At 39.8% G+C, this 14,973-nt stretch overlaps 1 protein-coding gene across 1 annotated transcript; it reads left to right on the forward strand.

The window, feature by feature from the left end:
* Positions 1-1,873: 1,873 nt before the first annotated feature.
* Positions 1,874-12,598, forward strand: LOC127618930 (zinc finger protein 391-like). Its single transcript, XM_052091633.1, has 4 exons — positions 1,874-1,898; positions 2,966-3,036; positions 3,132-3,633; positions 9,796-12,598. The coding sequence occupies exons 1-4, from the start codon at positions 1,874-1,876 to the stop codon at positions 10,809-10,811; spliced, it is 1,614 nt and encodes a 537-aa protein (XP_051947593.1). The 3' UTR covers positions 10,812-12,598.
* The last annotated feature ends 2,375 nt before the right edge of the window (positions 12,599-14,973 follow it).

The following is a 14,973-nucleotide window of genomic DNA, read 5'->3' on the forward strand; positions in this document are numbered from 1 at the left end:
ACAGGCCTACAAGCCCTCAGTCCAGCCTCTCTCAGCCTATTGCGGACAGTCGGAGCACTGATGGAGGGATTGTGCGTTCCTGGTATAACTCGGGGAGTTGTTATTGCCATCCTGTACCTGTCCCACAGGTGTGATATTCGGATGTACCGATCCTATGCAGGTGTTGTTACACTTGGTCTGCCACTGCGAGGACGATCAGCTGTCCTTCCTGTTTCCCTGTAGCACTGTCTTAGGCATCTCACAGTACGGAACAGGGCTGGTAATCTTGCACACTGCGCATTTTCCCGGTGGGCCGACGCACTTTTGGGCCAATCAGGGGCGGTATATCCATCGGCACAACCGAGCGGGCCGGTGGTTCAGCCGTGAAACGTGCTGAATGGGCTGTGATAAGCAACAATGAGTCGCCGCGTTATGCAGACCTGACCACAAATCGGCGCTGCGATATGCAGAAAAGGACAGCGAAGGACATTCTGAACAGTTGGGCCAGTTGCTATGTAAAATCCACATTACAATTTATTGCCCTGGCCACATCTGCAGTCCTCATGCCTCCATGCATAATGCCTAAGGCACGTTCTCACAGATGAGCAGGAATCCTGGGCATCTTTCTTTTGGTGTTTTTCAGAGTCAGTAGAAAGGTCTCTTTAGTGTCCTAAGCTTTTATAACTGTGACCTTAATTGCCAACTGTCTGTAAGCTGTTAGCGTCTTAACCAAGTGTGCCGCACAAGCCCTCAAAAGTGAAGCCAAAAGGTCTCGATCGCCCCCCGGTGACTGGTCCTAGTATAGGTCATTAACCCCGCCTCCCCATGTTATTCAGCGGGACGTGAGACCAACTAAACTATTAAATGACACTTCACATATCTTTTTTCCAAAGATAGTTTCTGTCATTTACTGTAGTTTCTATCACGTTGATGTCATTTCAAGTGTTTGTTTTCAAAATAAGTTTGTTTTTAGTTATTTGATGCTATAAAAACGCTGCTGTGACATCATGATTGACAGGTTCTCTGAGCGAAGTAGTCACTGAAGCACCAACGGACTTTTTTTCGGGATCTTCAGAGGACTGAGGAGATTGGAGCTTTAAATTTAATATCTAAATTTCTATGATTAATTATTTCACACGTCAAAAGTGCAGGGGCGTGTGCTTGCGATTGATTGGGCGAGAGTGAGGGCGGGGCCTTGATTTCGCGGCTTTACTTCCTGCCCACTACTGCGCAGGTCTGGTCCCGAAATCGCAACTGCGCAGACTCAAGTCCCAAGATGTCAGCGCCATAACGGGACACTGGCGGCTTCAGTTCTCACCAATGGAAAAGAGCGAAGGGGCGTCGTCCATCTTTTTTTACAGTCTATGGTTTCATCTAGGTTGTCAGAAGGAATCACAAGAGTTATCAAAATGTCTCGATCCCTTCCTCTATGGTCTTAACGACCGTCCCACAGGTGCACATATGTTCATATATTGTGTATGGTTCATTGAACAAGCACGGAAAACATTGTTTAAAATCCTTTACAATAAATATTTGTAAAGTTTATCGTTAAGTTAATCAAAATTAATTAAAAGGGACATTTAATTTTTTGCTGAGTTATATATATATATATATATATATATATATATATATATATATATATATATATATATATATATATATATATATAAAATCTTATGTTGACAATTGTAACAATACCTTTGATAAATTCAACTATAAAATGTCATCTGTGGAACAATTTGTATTTACATTAATGCTCCCAATAATACAAGAAAACAGTGTTGAGAAAACAGCTCCCAAAATCACCTGATCTGAACAATAAAACCCAAAATGAGTTCTCAAACACGTCCTCCAGTCCAGTAGGAGACAGAAAAGGGCCATTAAACTCCAGAAGATGAAAGAAGAACTCGGGCAGTTCGGTACGTGTTCAAAAGTGTTTTACACAATTTGTAAGATTTACATTTATTTTTATGTGTATTTTTTTCCTTGTATGTTGTTTTTCTGTCTTTGTCCTTTTAATGATGGTTAAAGAATCTCATTATCGCTGTTTGTGACGGACTCTTTTATATTCAGTTTCAGGAGAAACAAACAGAAATCTGCATCATGTTTCATTTCGCTTGTTAAATCCATCAACTGAGTGTAAACGAGTTCAATGAAGGCGAGTATGTGTTGTCACTTTTATTGGATCATTTATTTCAGGTTTTTTATTTTTCGGGGTCATAAAAAAAAACGGTCTCTGTTTCTGAGTAACGGACATCATCATTAAAGTTTGTTTATCACGTCATTGCAATTGATTAATATTTAATGGTATGTTGTTGTACGGTATATCGTGTTTACATTGGATGTTTATCTCATCTCATAATCTGGAGAATTGTGAATTTGACAGTTTTTTTTCTGGGTAATTTTTGAATTATCATCTTATTTCTGAAGTGTTTGTTATAATGTTTTGACTGTACCTGAATACACACTGAGTTGAAATTGTGTTTTTAGTGACAAACATCTTTAGAACAGAACAAATATTACACTGGAGGAGAATGTGTTCATAATATGTCCATAATTCACTTTAAAGAATTTCCAACAGTATTTCTGCTGTCATGAAAATGAAACCAAACAGAAAGACACACTTTTATATTTATACCATCTCAAACACAAAGCTGTTTCTGTATGTTCTGAACAGAACCTGTATTTTCCCGTTCCGGTTTCAGTGTTCCGCTGCCTCCTTTCCAATCGGTAACCGGAATTAAAGAATGGTTAATAACATGGAAAAATATTATCGGAATGAGATTAACCGGTTACCATAGTTTAAAAATAACGTTTTTACTCTGGAACAGTTGAAAGGATCTTTCCGATTATTTTCTGCAAAATCTTCCATTGTCATTCCTTGGAATTTCTTCAGTCCGCGGTATAATCCTTAATCTTTTTTGAATTTGATCAATGTCAGTCCAATATAATCATTGTGTTTTTGATACTGATGATTTCATCACAGAAATCTCTCAGCTGAAGAAAGAGGTGACGTCACTGAAGACAAAACTGATGGAGAGAGACGACAGGTTACAGGTTAAACATTCATTTCATCCTTATGTTGAGATTGTAAGCTTTCAAATGATGTGATATTATGAACAGTACAGATGTGATTGTGTTGTGTTTGTCAGGAGCTGGAAAAGGTTTCCTGTCAATCTTCAGTGTGTGTGACTGATGGGACCTCCACAGAATGTCAGGATTCAGTGTGGAGCGGCAGAGATCAGTCCACACCACAGCGACTGCTGGACAAACTCTCTGAACAGAGATCCAGAGACACACAGGACTCACAGCTCACTTTACTCTGTTCTACTGACGGTGATCAGGGTGATCAAACCCCCACAGAGTCCCAGACACCAGCGGAGATTGAAGTGAAGCTGGAGGACATAAAAGAAGAGGAACAACAGAGTGATGAATATGATGACGACGACGACGACGATGATGATGATGATGACGACGATGATGATGACGATGATGATCAAACCTCCACAGAGTCTCAGACTTCTGTCTGTAACACTGGAGAACAGCAGATGCTGCAGACACCAGTGAAGATTGAAGTGATGCTGGTGGAGATAAAAGAAGAAACCACAGTAGAGGAACCACAGAGTGATGAAGATGATTATTTTATTCCTTCAGGTATGTTTCTACCTTGAATGTTTTACATTTTCATGAAAATCAACTGAGACGGCTTAATCACTCAACAGTCAAACTAAACATTTTCCAGCCGTTATTATTGATGTTTTAAAATATTTGTAAGTAATATAAGTCATAACTGTTCTGCATTGACTCAAACTCTGGATTAGAGTTTCTGCTTAAAGTCTTTTTAAATTATGGGCTTAAAGGGTTTGGTCTTCCAAAAGTAAAATTCGGTCATAATTTACGCACCTTCATCTCGTTCCAAACGTGTATGACTTTCTTTTTACCTTGGAACTTTCAAAAATAGTCTGCATTGTCCGCTTCAGTCAGCGCTGCGTAAGAAAGTGGCGCCCTCTAGTGGGTGTATGGTCACACTCTGAGCTGCGCAGCAATATTAGATGATCCAATGTTTACCATATTTCAATTCAAATAGCAAAGCTTGTCAAAAATATATTTTCCTAAATGTTGGCTAGAAATGCAGCAAGCTTGAAACAGTAATCAGCTGATGATAATCCAAGAATAAATGAATTCTTGGATTTAATAACCAGTCAGTCCTCCTTTGGCAGCAATAACCTCAACCAAGTGTTTTCGGTTGCTGCAGATTAGACCTGCACAATGTTCAGAAGCAATTTTGAACCATTCGTTCTTACAGAACTACTTCAGCTCAGCCATTTTCTTAGGATGTCTGTCTCTCTTGAGGTCATTCCACAGCATCTCTATTGGGTTCTTGTCCTGCTGCATCACCCAACTTCTACTGAGCTTCAGCTGGTGCACAGCCACCCTGACAATATCCTGTGGAAAATCTTGAAGAACTTGGGAATTCATTTTTTCCTTGATGATGGCAAGTGATCCTGGCCCAGTAGCAGCAAAGCAGCCAAAAATCATGATGCTCCCTCCACTGTACTTCACCATTGGGATGATGTTTTCATGTTGGTATGCAATGCCCTTTTGACAACATACGTAGTGCTGTGTGTGTGTTAGGGTTGTGCCGATGGACGATATCATCGTCCATCGTGATGGCTGACCAACATCACGATGTAGAGCCACCATCGTGATGCCACGCCCCCTTTTGCGAGTCTTGCTAGTGTGACTCACTAATCCTAGTCTCTTCTATAGTTAACCTAAAAACTTTGCAGGGATTGCTCTGTAAATTAAATTGAGAATATAACTAATGCATATATGCTATTTTAAATACTGTAGTATATGCCAGAGACGTGACGTGTTAGTCTGTGAAAATACCGTGTCAGGCAGGCTGCACAAATATTGATCTTGACATTGTTAGCTTCTTGTCTTTTTTTACATGTCTTACACTGTACATTTAGATTAAAATATTTTATTTTAAGCCTTTATTAATTAATTATTAGTAGTTGTAGTGTCTCAGAAAATCTTGCTCATTGTCACATAGCTCTTGTATACACTGAAGCGGCAGTTTAAGATAAACCCAGACCAGCTGAACGTCAAATAACTTTTGTCTGGTTAATACTTTTAAAGAAAAATTTCCTTGGCCATAACTCCATAATGTCAAATCAAATGAAAGAAACAAGGTGAATATGAATAACACACATTTATTAAAACATAGAAGAACAACAAATGAAACAAGCGGAACAACACTCAGACCGAAACTCGGCATTAACATTTCACTTATAATTAGCAGCACAATTAACTTCAGCACAGGCTACAAAATAAATTATGTTATTGAAATATTGTAAAGTGGTCATATGAACTACACAAATGAACGTTTAAAAAATAATATGCAAAATCGAATAGCTCCAGCAACAGATGGCTGAAAAATGCGTAAAGAAATCTAATATCTTTCACCATAGACCATGTTTAAATTTCGATGTTTCTGGCCAGAAATACCACATATTCACTATATCTGGTTTTAATAAGCTGCGGATTGGAGTAACTACACTACCCACTGTGCTGAAGACCCGCTCTGATGGAGTACTGGTAGCACATATGCACAGATATTTCCGTGCTAATCTTGCCATGAACGGAAACCTTTTGTCGTTCGTTTTCCACCAAGTCAGCGGGTCCTCTTCCCCATCAATTTCCATTTCCTGCAGGTACATGGTCATTTCTGCCTCCACCTTTTGCTCATCAGTGAGCGTGGCTGTGGCTGCTCTCTTCGCAAGAAGGCTGCCCAAAGACGACTTTTTTTTCTTAGACGCAATATATTAAAAAGCCCGGATGAGTAGGCTACTATTTAGTTGGGCTAGTAAAATAACGAAATTATAGTTTTTAAGTGGAAAATAGTATTTATGTAAAGAGATATATTAAAATAAAAAGTGCACAACCCTTCTTAACTGAAAGCTAAAAAAAAAATGCTTCACGTGTCGTGCAACCTACTGCTAAAGCGCCGATGAGTCATTAGTTGGGTTAGTAAAATAACGAAATTATAATTTGTCATATAATTTTTGAAAATTATATGAAATTATATAACCCCGCCCCACCCCACCGACGATATCATCGTCCATCGCGATGTTTTACTGTCAACATCGTCAACTGCCAATTTAGGGGACATCGCCCAACCCTAGTGTGTGTAACGTGCGATAGCGAGAAAAACAAAGCCAAATGCAGAGGAACAGTTCAAAGATTTATTTACCGTGTGAGCAGTCACTGTGGATGTTGAGGAATAGACTTGTGGAATCCTACGTTGAAGCTTAGGGAGGTGCAGAACAATGCCCAGCAGGGTAGGGTGCTCTAGCTCCCGACACACGGGCAAAGGCGAGGTATCCTCTGTTGAAACCCAGCTGACATGCAGCAAACTGGAAGGGAACCATACACCCTACAGATGGGCAACCAACAGATACACGAGACAGGACCAACTAGGCAAGAGAGAGTAAGGTTAGTTGCTTCACACCAAACAACAATCTACCGAGACATTCAGTCAACACTGAACTACATTTAACATTAAATCAGACAATCCATGACACACAATGTGATTAATATAGGCATGAACAAACAAGGGGCAGATGCCGCTTGCGGCTGAAAGTTGGCATGATCAGCGTTCCTATGGAAACAATCAGGGTTCCCATGGAAATGCTGATTCCACATACCAGGGGCACCTGAAACACACGAGGACGAAAATATCATTACGCTTGGAAAAAAACAAACAGAACATGGAGCATGAGTGTCTGGATCCCGACACAGACCAAAACCGAACCAGACAGAGTCAGGATGCAGACACCATGCCCCGGACACAAAACACAAAACAGACAGGGAACAGACAAAATCCAAACTGACAAGGTGACAGGAACATGACACCACCGGAGAGCACATGGCTGTAACTCGTGCATGGCGGTCACGAATAACCAAACCTGAACTCTCACTCGAATGTACATGAAACACGAGACAGACGGGATGATGATGCCACGGTCCCATCAGACAGGAACCCAACCCGACAAGGTTATAACTGTGCCAGCGTGTTCTTCCCAAACAATTCAACCATTTTCCCAGTAGTGATGTGGAGTGTCAGGGTGGTCTTGGGCAAAATTCAGGAGCACGGCAATGTATTTATTGAAAAGCAGTAACTTCCTTAATGGTATCCTGCCATGGACACTATGACTGTTTATTGTTTTCCATATAGTAGGCTCAAGAACAGAGATGTAACCAGTTCCAAACATTCCTTCAAGTCTTCAGCTGTCAATCTAGGGTTCTTAACATAATTGAGGATTCTGCGGTGTGCCCTTTGAGTCATCTTGGCAGGACGGCCACTTCTAGTTAGAGTAGCCACATTACTAAATCATCTCCATTTATAGACAGTTTGTCTAACTGTGGACAGATGAATATCTAACGGCCACTTCTAGTGAGAGTACCTATAGTACTAAATCATCTCCATTTATAGACAGTTTGTCTAACTGTGGACAGATGAATATCTAACGGCCACTTCTAGTGAGAGTACCTATAGTACTAAAGCACCTCCATTTATAGACAGTTCATCTAACTGTGAACAGATGAATATCTAACGGCCACTTCTAGAGAGAGTATCTATAGTACTAAATCATCTCCATTTATAGACAGTTTGTCTAACTGTGCACAGATGAATATCTAACGGACACTTCTAGAGAGAGTACCTATAGTACTTAATCATCTCCATTTATAGACAGTTTGTCTAACTGTGAACAGATGAATTTCTAAGCTCTTCAACTTTTGAACCCATTCCAGCTTTAAGCAAAGCAACAATTTTTGATTGTAGGCCTTCTGAGTCTGGGTCATCTTTTTTCGCAAGGCATGGTCCACGTCAGCAGATGCTACTTGTAAATAGCAAAGTCAAAATGTTTGAATGCTTTTTATAAGTCACAGTAGCTATAAACCACCCCTCCAATCTCATCTCTTTAATTGGATTCCAGGTTTGCCAACTCATGACTGGAATTAGCTTTGGTTGACGTCATTAGCCTACGGGTTCACACACTTTTTTTTCCAATATGCACTGTGAATGTTTGAATGATGTATGCAGTGTGTACATACAAGAACAATACAGTTAATTGTTTGTTATTAGTTTAACAGATTGTGTTTGTTCATTATTGTAACATAGATAATCAAACCAGATTTAAGACAAATGTATACATAAATGCAGGTCCAATGGGGTTCACATACTTTTTCGTGTGTGTGTGTGTATATGCGTGTGTGTGTGTGTGTGTGTGTGTGTGTGTGTGTGTGTGTGTGTGTGTATATATATATGAAATTTTAACATGAACATGGACTTCATGAGAACATGCTAAAATGTGAACTTCATTTGAACTAATGAAAAAATCTATGAAATTATTATATTCCTAATGCATCAAGTTAGAACGTCCCCAGTATAATTAAGATAATTTATTTAGTATATAAGGAAATTTACATTATAACTGAAATACACTGATGAGCCAAAAATGTATGACCACTCACAGGTGAAGCGAATAATGTCTCCTAACAAGGACATATGTCAAGGTCTGGGTAGATTAGATGGTAAGCGATCAATCAGTTCTCATAGTGAACATGTTGAATCCAGGAGAAATTAGCAGGAGTAAAGACCTTAGCGGCTTTGACAAGTGGCTCAAAGCATCTCTGAAACAGCAAGGCTTGTGGGGTACTCCCGGTTAGCAGTGGTGAATACCTACTGACAGTCCTCCAAGGAAGGACAAACCACAAACTGGCGAAAGGGTGTTGGGCACCCAAGACTCATTGATGTGCGAGGGCAATTAAGGATATCCCGTCTGGTCCAAACTGACAGAAGCTCTACCGTGGCACAAGTCACAGAAAACTTTAATGATGGTTACAGGAGGAATGTGTCACAACATACAGCGCATTGCACCTTGCTGCATAGCCGCAGACCGGTCAAAGTGCCCATTATGACCCATGCCAACCATTGAAAGTGCCTACAATGGGCAAGCGAGTGTCAGAACTGGACCTTGAAGCAGTGGAAGAAGGTCGCCTGGTCTGTTGAGTCCCGTTTTCTTTCAAATTACTTGGATGGCCATGTACGTGTGCGCTGTTTACCTGGGGAAGTGATGGCACCAGGATGCACTGTGGGAAGATCGACAAGCCAGTGGAGGGAGTGTGATGATCTGGACGATGTTCTGCTGGAAAACACTGGGTCTGGCCATTCATGTGAAACGACAATTTGACATATGCCACCTACCTAAACATAGTTGCAGTCCTGGTATACCCCTACATGGCAATGGTATTCCCTGATGGCAGTGGCCTCTTTCAGCAGGATAATGCGCCCTGCCTCATGGAAAACATTGTTTGGGAATGGTTTGAGGAACTTGATGAAGAGTTCAAGGTGTTGATGTGGCCTCCAAAATCCCTTAGATTTCAATTCGATTGAGCATCTGTGGATGTTGCTGGACTAACAAGCCTGATCCATGGAGGTTACACGACTTTAAAAATCTGCTGCTCATGTCTTGGTGCCAGATGCCAAAGGACACCTTCAGGGGTCTTGTAGAGTTCATGCCTTGGTAGGTTGTCGCTGTTGTGGCGGCACACGGAGGATCAATAGCTTATTAAGCAGGTGGTCATAATTTTTTGGCTCATCAGTGTGTACACAAACGATGGCTTGTGAATCGAATGAGGAAATCTTTATTAATACACAAACCTATACTGGACATTTCAAGTTCAATGTGTTGTTTCACGTTTGTCCCTCCTGAATTTATTGTTAATTTTCTGTGTTCATTGTAGAGCTGATGGACGTGAAAGAGGAAAGTCAAGAGCTGAATGATGTGGAGGAGATACATCATGATTTCATAACTGGAGAAACATCATTGAGTTTCTCACCAAAAAATCCTCAAAGAAGATCAGCCAAGAAATCTTTTACCTGCTCTCAGTGTGGGAAGATTTTAGCATGTAAAAGCTTGCTTAATGTACACATGCGAGTTCACACCGGAGAGAGACCTTACACATGCCATCTTTGTGGAAAGCGTTTTGCACGTAAAGATTATCTCAATGTACACACGAGAATTCACACTGGAGAGAGGCCTCATACATGTCATCAGTGTGAAAAAAGTTTTTCAACTGCAACCTGTCTCAAGAATCATCTCCGCTGTCACTCTGGAGAAAGGCCATTTGAATGTGATAAGTGTGGGAAAACCTTTGCTGTGGCACAGTACCTAAAAAGTCACCTGAAAATGCACACAAACGAGAAGCCTTACAAGTGTTCGTTTTGTGGAAAGAGTTTTGCACGCCTGCCCAATTTGAAAAGGCACCAGACAATACATACCTGTGATGGGGTTTATATCTGCATTGACTGTGGGAAGACCTTTAATTCAGTCTCCTATTTGAAACTGCACCAAAGAATCCATACTGGAGAAAAACCTTACAAGTGCTCACACTGTGAAAAGAGTTTCACTCGGTCGGAACATTTGAAATTACACGAGAGAATCCATACTGAAGAGAAACCTTACAACTGCCCACACTGTGAAAAGAGTTTTACTGGGTCACAATGGCTGAAAAAACACAAGAAAATCCACACCGGAGAGAAACCTTACAAGTGCTCTTCATGTGGGAAGAGTTTCAGTCTGCCGGAGTACCTGAGAACACACGAGAGAATTCATACTGGAGAGAAACCTTACAACTGCTCTTCATGTGGGAAAAGTTTCAAAAAATCTGTTTATCTACGGAGACATGTCAAAAGGAATTGCCAAAGTAGTCACTGTGAGCAAGAATCATCTTCAGGTCCAACAATATCAACTAAATAGAAATGGAATTTCTGCCAAAAGTGCAGGATCATCTACGAGAATAACAAAGAGCATTTAATGAAGTCTAAATTTGTAGGAATGCTGTTCTGTTATGAGAAGGATCGATTCTTATTTTGAATGTTGTTAGACCACAAACATGATAAGCATGATGCCGTGCGAGAGGTATGAGGAATAGGAAATGCTTGTGTGAATGCTGTTTCACATGGGACACCTTCCCCTACCATCCTCCATTTCGGATATCCACCACCGGTCCAGCTACAGATGTTGGGGTCTCCTCATTGCACATCAGAACTTCAGCTTTTGTTCTTAAGATGTATTAGTTGTTACTTAATAGTAAATCTAAACTGATCCAAAGTCAGCCCCTTCTTCTGAATGTGTGAAGAAATATGTTCCGATGAGGGCTGCTAAACAAAACACCAACAACATGCAAAGTAAGTACTGCTCAATGCAGGTATGGGAGTGGTCGACGGAGTGATTCTGACATCAGTTTACCATGTCAATTACTCCAAAGTAATGTTGATGCTTACATTTTTGCCCAAAAATGCATAGTTCATTTTCATTTATTAATAAATGTAAAATTTCTTGAACCAACAGTTCTGAATAAATGGAACAATTTCAGTAGTTTCCCCAATTCGCTGCCATTGATTTAGTTCTCACATAAGCTCCTAATTATACAGCATTAACAGTAGCACCTGTTCAGTGTGTGACAGGGGCGTCGCTAGACCCAGTAAAATTCTTGTCTGATGATGGAGATTCCCTTACACTGATATGGAAAAATGCTTTCCTTTTTATTAGATAATTCACATTACTTAAATTGATAAAACACGAAGGCTAATTGTGACGCCAGTTGAACTGAACGATTCCTTAGTTGTGATTTATCCAATCGCTGTTCTTGCTCATCCAGTGATTTCCCCCGGAATGAGAACTCATTTGCAGAGATGCTATTACTATTCGACTCTGAACAGCAAAACTGAAAAGGTTGTAGCTGTTTGTATTTCATTGAACGAGTTGTTCATGGATGTCCTGTTTTGTATTTTCCTCTGCACTGATTTGATTGATAACCCTCTACAGACACGTTGCATAAAGAAATCGCCATTTTTGTTTTTACTCGCCAGACGTCTTCACATATACTGTATATAGTTTTCATACGACTTCATACGCAATACAGTATGCAAGATTATACATTTGATTTAAATTTCACTTTTGATTATTTTAATCACTTTTTAGATTTATTTTAAAGTACAAATGTCCCATTCTATCAATTTATATAAAGTCATGAAATTGTACCTTTTACAATGGATACACACTACTAAATATTCACAAGGTTGGAACCTGTCAATGAAAATAAAATTGCATATAAAACAATTATTTATACTACTATATCAAAACTATGTTAAAAAAAAAAATCTTTTTTTTTTTTATCAAACCCTTGTATAGAGGCGGAACAAGCTTATTTGTTAAGGTTCTTCGATATTTACAGTGAAGTTTAAATACTTCATAATGTATGATTGTGCCTTTTAAATATTTATACATTTCCACATTTATTGCTTACTACATAACTACATGTTTGTTTATATGCACTTGGATGATTTAAGCACTAATTTAGTATTGTCTCTTTAAGAGAACCTGCAGCTCCGGGAAGAAGTGTTTTAGGTTGAATGCACATTGAGTAGTTGCACATTGGTTTTTCCCCCTCATCTGTGCAATGCAAGATAAGAATTAATGTTTATTTTTTACTTTTTTTTATCACCAACTGACTGTAAATAACAGAAAACATATAAAAAGAGACATGGAATGAAAATGTGTGGATCTATTATTCATTTATTCATCCGTGAATTCTATTTGTAGTGAATAAGTCATTTAGGGAGCTACTGGCTAGTTTGTTTTCTCAATGAAATGTTCAGATTTTTTTTTAATTAGATTCTGAAGAAAAGTGTTCTGTGGTTAAATTCGTCACCACTATGTCCTAACAAGGGGCATGTGTACACTCTCCCAAGTGAAAAGAACCCACCCTCATGTCTCTATAATGGTCTTGTGCTAAGATATGGGTGGCAAAACACAGTGTCAGTTTGTAAAAAATTGAAAGGGGGATGTGTCGTCAAATAATTTTTCTTTTGTTTATTACTATAATTTAATTTTTAAGAAATAATAAAAGATTATTCTGCTCAAGTCATGCAAACAGTTTCAGCTTTTAATGAGACTGAAAATATGCTCATCATAGAAGATGTGTATTCAAGCAAATGGTTTGTGTGAGTTGCATTTTTTATGTATTTTTAAGTTAATAGATCTGGACAAAAATGCGCGTCACTTCATTGACCCTTAGGACACATGCATCTGCAGGGTTAGGAGGGTTAATTTTTTTTTCTTCCCTTTTTCTCTCCAATTTGGAATTCCCAATGCGCTCCAAGTCCTTGTGGTGGCATAGTGACTCATCTCAGTCTGGTTGGCAGAGGATGAATCTCTGTTGCCTCCGCGTCTGAGACCTCCAACCCGCACATCTTATCACATGGCTTGTTGAGCGCGTTACCATGTGGAGGCTTCGCGCCATCCACGCAGAACTCACCACGTGCCCCACCGAGAGCGAACCACATTTTAGCAACCACAAAGAGGTTACCCCGTTTGACTCTATCCTCCCTAGCAACCGGGCCAATTTGGTTGCTTAGGAGACCTGACTTGAGTCACTCAGCACACCGGGAGGGTTACTTTTTTAATGTAATCTGTTACAGATTACTGACTACCTAATAAATTAAATAAGTCATGTAATCCAATTACAAAAATATGAAAGTAATGTAATCAGATTACTTTTGGGTTACCACAAGGGCACATATGTAAATAAAGTCAACATCAAATCAATATGATCTATAAAGCTTTAAATTATGCCTTGAATGCAAACAGAACATGTTTGAAGAATATTATGAGTACTGTTGTAGCTGTTATTATATCTAATGAAAGAAACATGTACACTTCATCCTACCAAGAAAACTAAACTAATCGTACTAAACCACTATCTGTGGTCCGCAATTGCTTTCGGGTCTTGGAACAACCTATAACGTGCGAGTAAGGGCAACCGGTGGACTTTCTGGTGCCCTCCTAGGGTAAGATGGTGAGGAGTTGGTGCCCTACGTAGACTGCATAGTCTGTTTATAGGGAGTGCCGGTACTGTGTGTACAATTTGGATTAGTTCATAATGAGGTGAAAAAGGAGAGAAAGTCATAGCAGGTTTTACATTTTTTCAGTTGATTTTTGTATTGTTGTATTTCTTAAATGATTAAGGTTTAAGTACCATTCACCTGGGGGAGGGGTCATTTTTTCAGCTTCAATATGGAACAGAGCAACATACAGGACGTCCTGGCTAATATAGTACAGTTCACATTTGCAATCAAGCAAAGCAGGAGATTTCTATGCTGTACCAACAATGATGTGCAAATCGTGTCGGTATTGTCAGCTATTCCTGCTCCTGCCAAAAGATAAAGGCCGCGGATTTCTTTGATCACTAATGCTAACTCATTTTAATTTTAGCTAACCTAGCTAAAGGGATTTCTGTTTGTCTCTTATTTACATTTATGCATTTGGCAGACGCTTTTATCCAAAGTGAATTACAGTGCACTTATTACAGGGACAATCCCCCCAGAGCAACCTGGAGTTAAGTGTCTTGCTCAAGGACACAATGGTGGTAACTGTGGTGATCGAACCAGCGACCTTCTGAATACCAGATTACCCATTATGTGCTTTAGACCACTACACCACCACCACTCCATAGTCCATTATTACCTTCAAATTCTCAGGTCCTAGGATAATTAGAGTCTCTTCACAGCTGGAAGGCATATTTCCACTAAACTTTAATGTTGTTTCACTTTTCTCTTTCAAAGAGCGAATAATCTTGACACTTCCAAGAAAATAATGCATGTTCTTCCGTGACCATCGCGATGAAGCAGCTGTTTGACTGGAGAGCAGAGTGCTGATGTGAGACAGGTTTTATTTGCGCATGCGACAGTAGAAGGTGCTCCTGACTCAAGTGAGTCACAAGAGAGAACCTAAAGAGAACACATGGGGGGGGCGCCCTCGGATTGGGATGAGGATTGGAAGTCCCCCAAGGCACAGGCCGTGATATTCCATAATCCTGCCATTTAAGGGTAAGCCTGACTGCCTCAGGAAACTCTGC

This window comes from Xyrauchen texanus, chromosome 25 (genome assembly GCF_025860055.1).
Source record: "Xyrauchen texanus isolate HMW12.3.18 chromosome 25, RBS_HiC_50CHRs, whole genome shotgun sequence".
Classification (NCBI taxonomy): Eukaryota; Metazoa; Chordata; class Actinopteri; order Cypriniformes; family Catostomidae; genus Xyrauchen; species Xyrauchen texanus.

Coding starts and splice junctions, on each gene's coding strand:
- LOC127618930 (XM_052091633.1), top strand. CDS start 1,874: ATGAAAGAAGAACTCGGGCAGTTCG. Junction 1,899..2,965: donor AGAAGAACTCGGGCAGTTCG/GTACGTGTTCAA, acceptor ATTTCATCACAG/AAATCTCTCAGCTGAAGAAA. Junction 3,037..3,131: donor AGAGAGACGACAGGTTACAG/GTTAAACATTCA, acceptor TGTGTTTGTCAG/GAGCTGGAAAAGGTTTCCTG.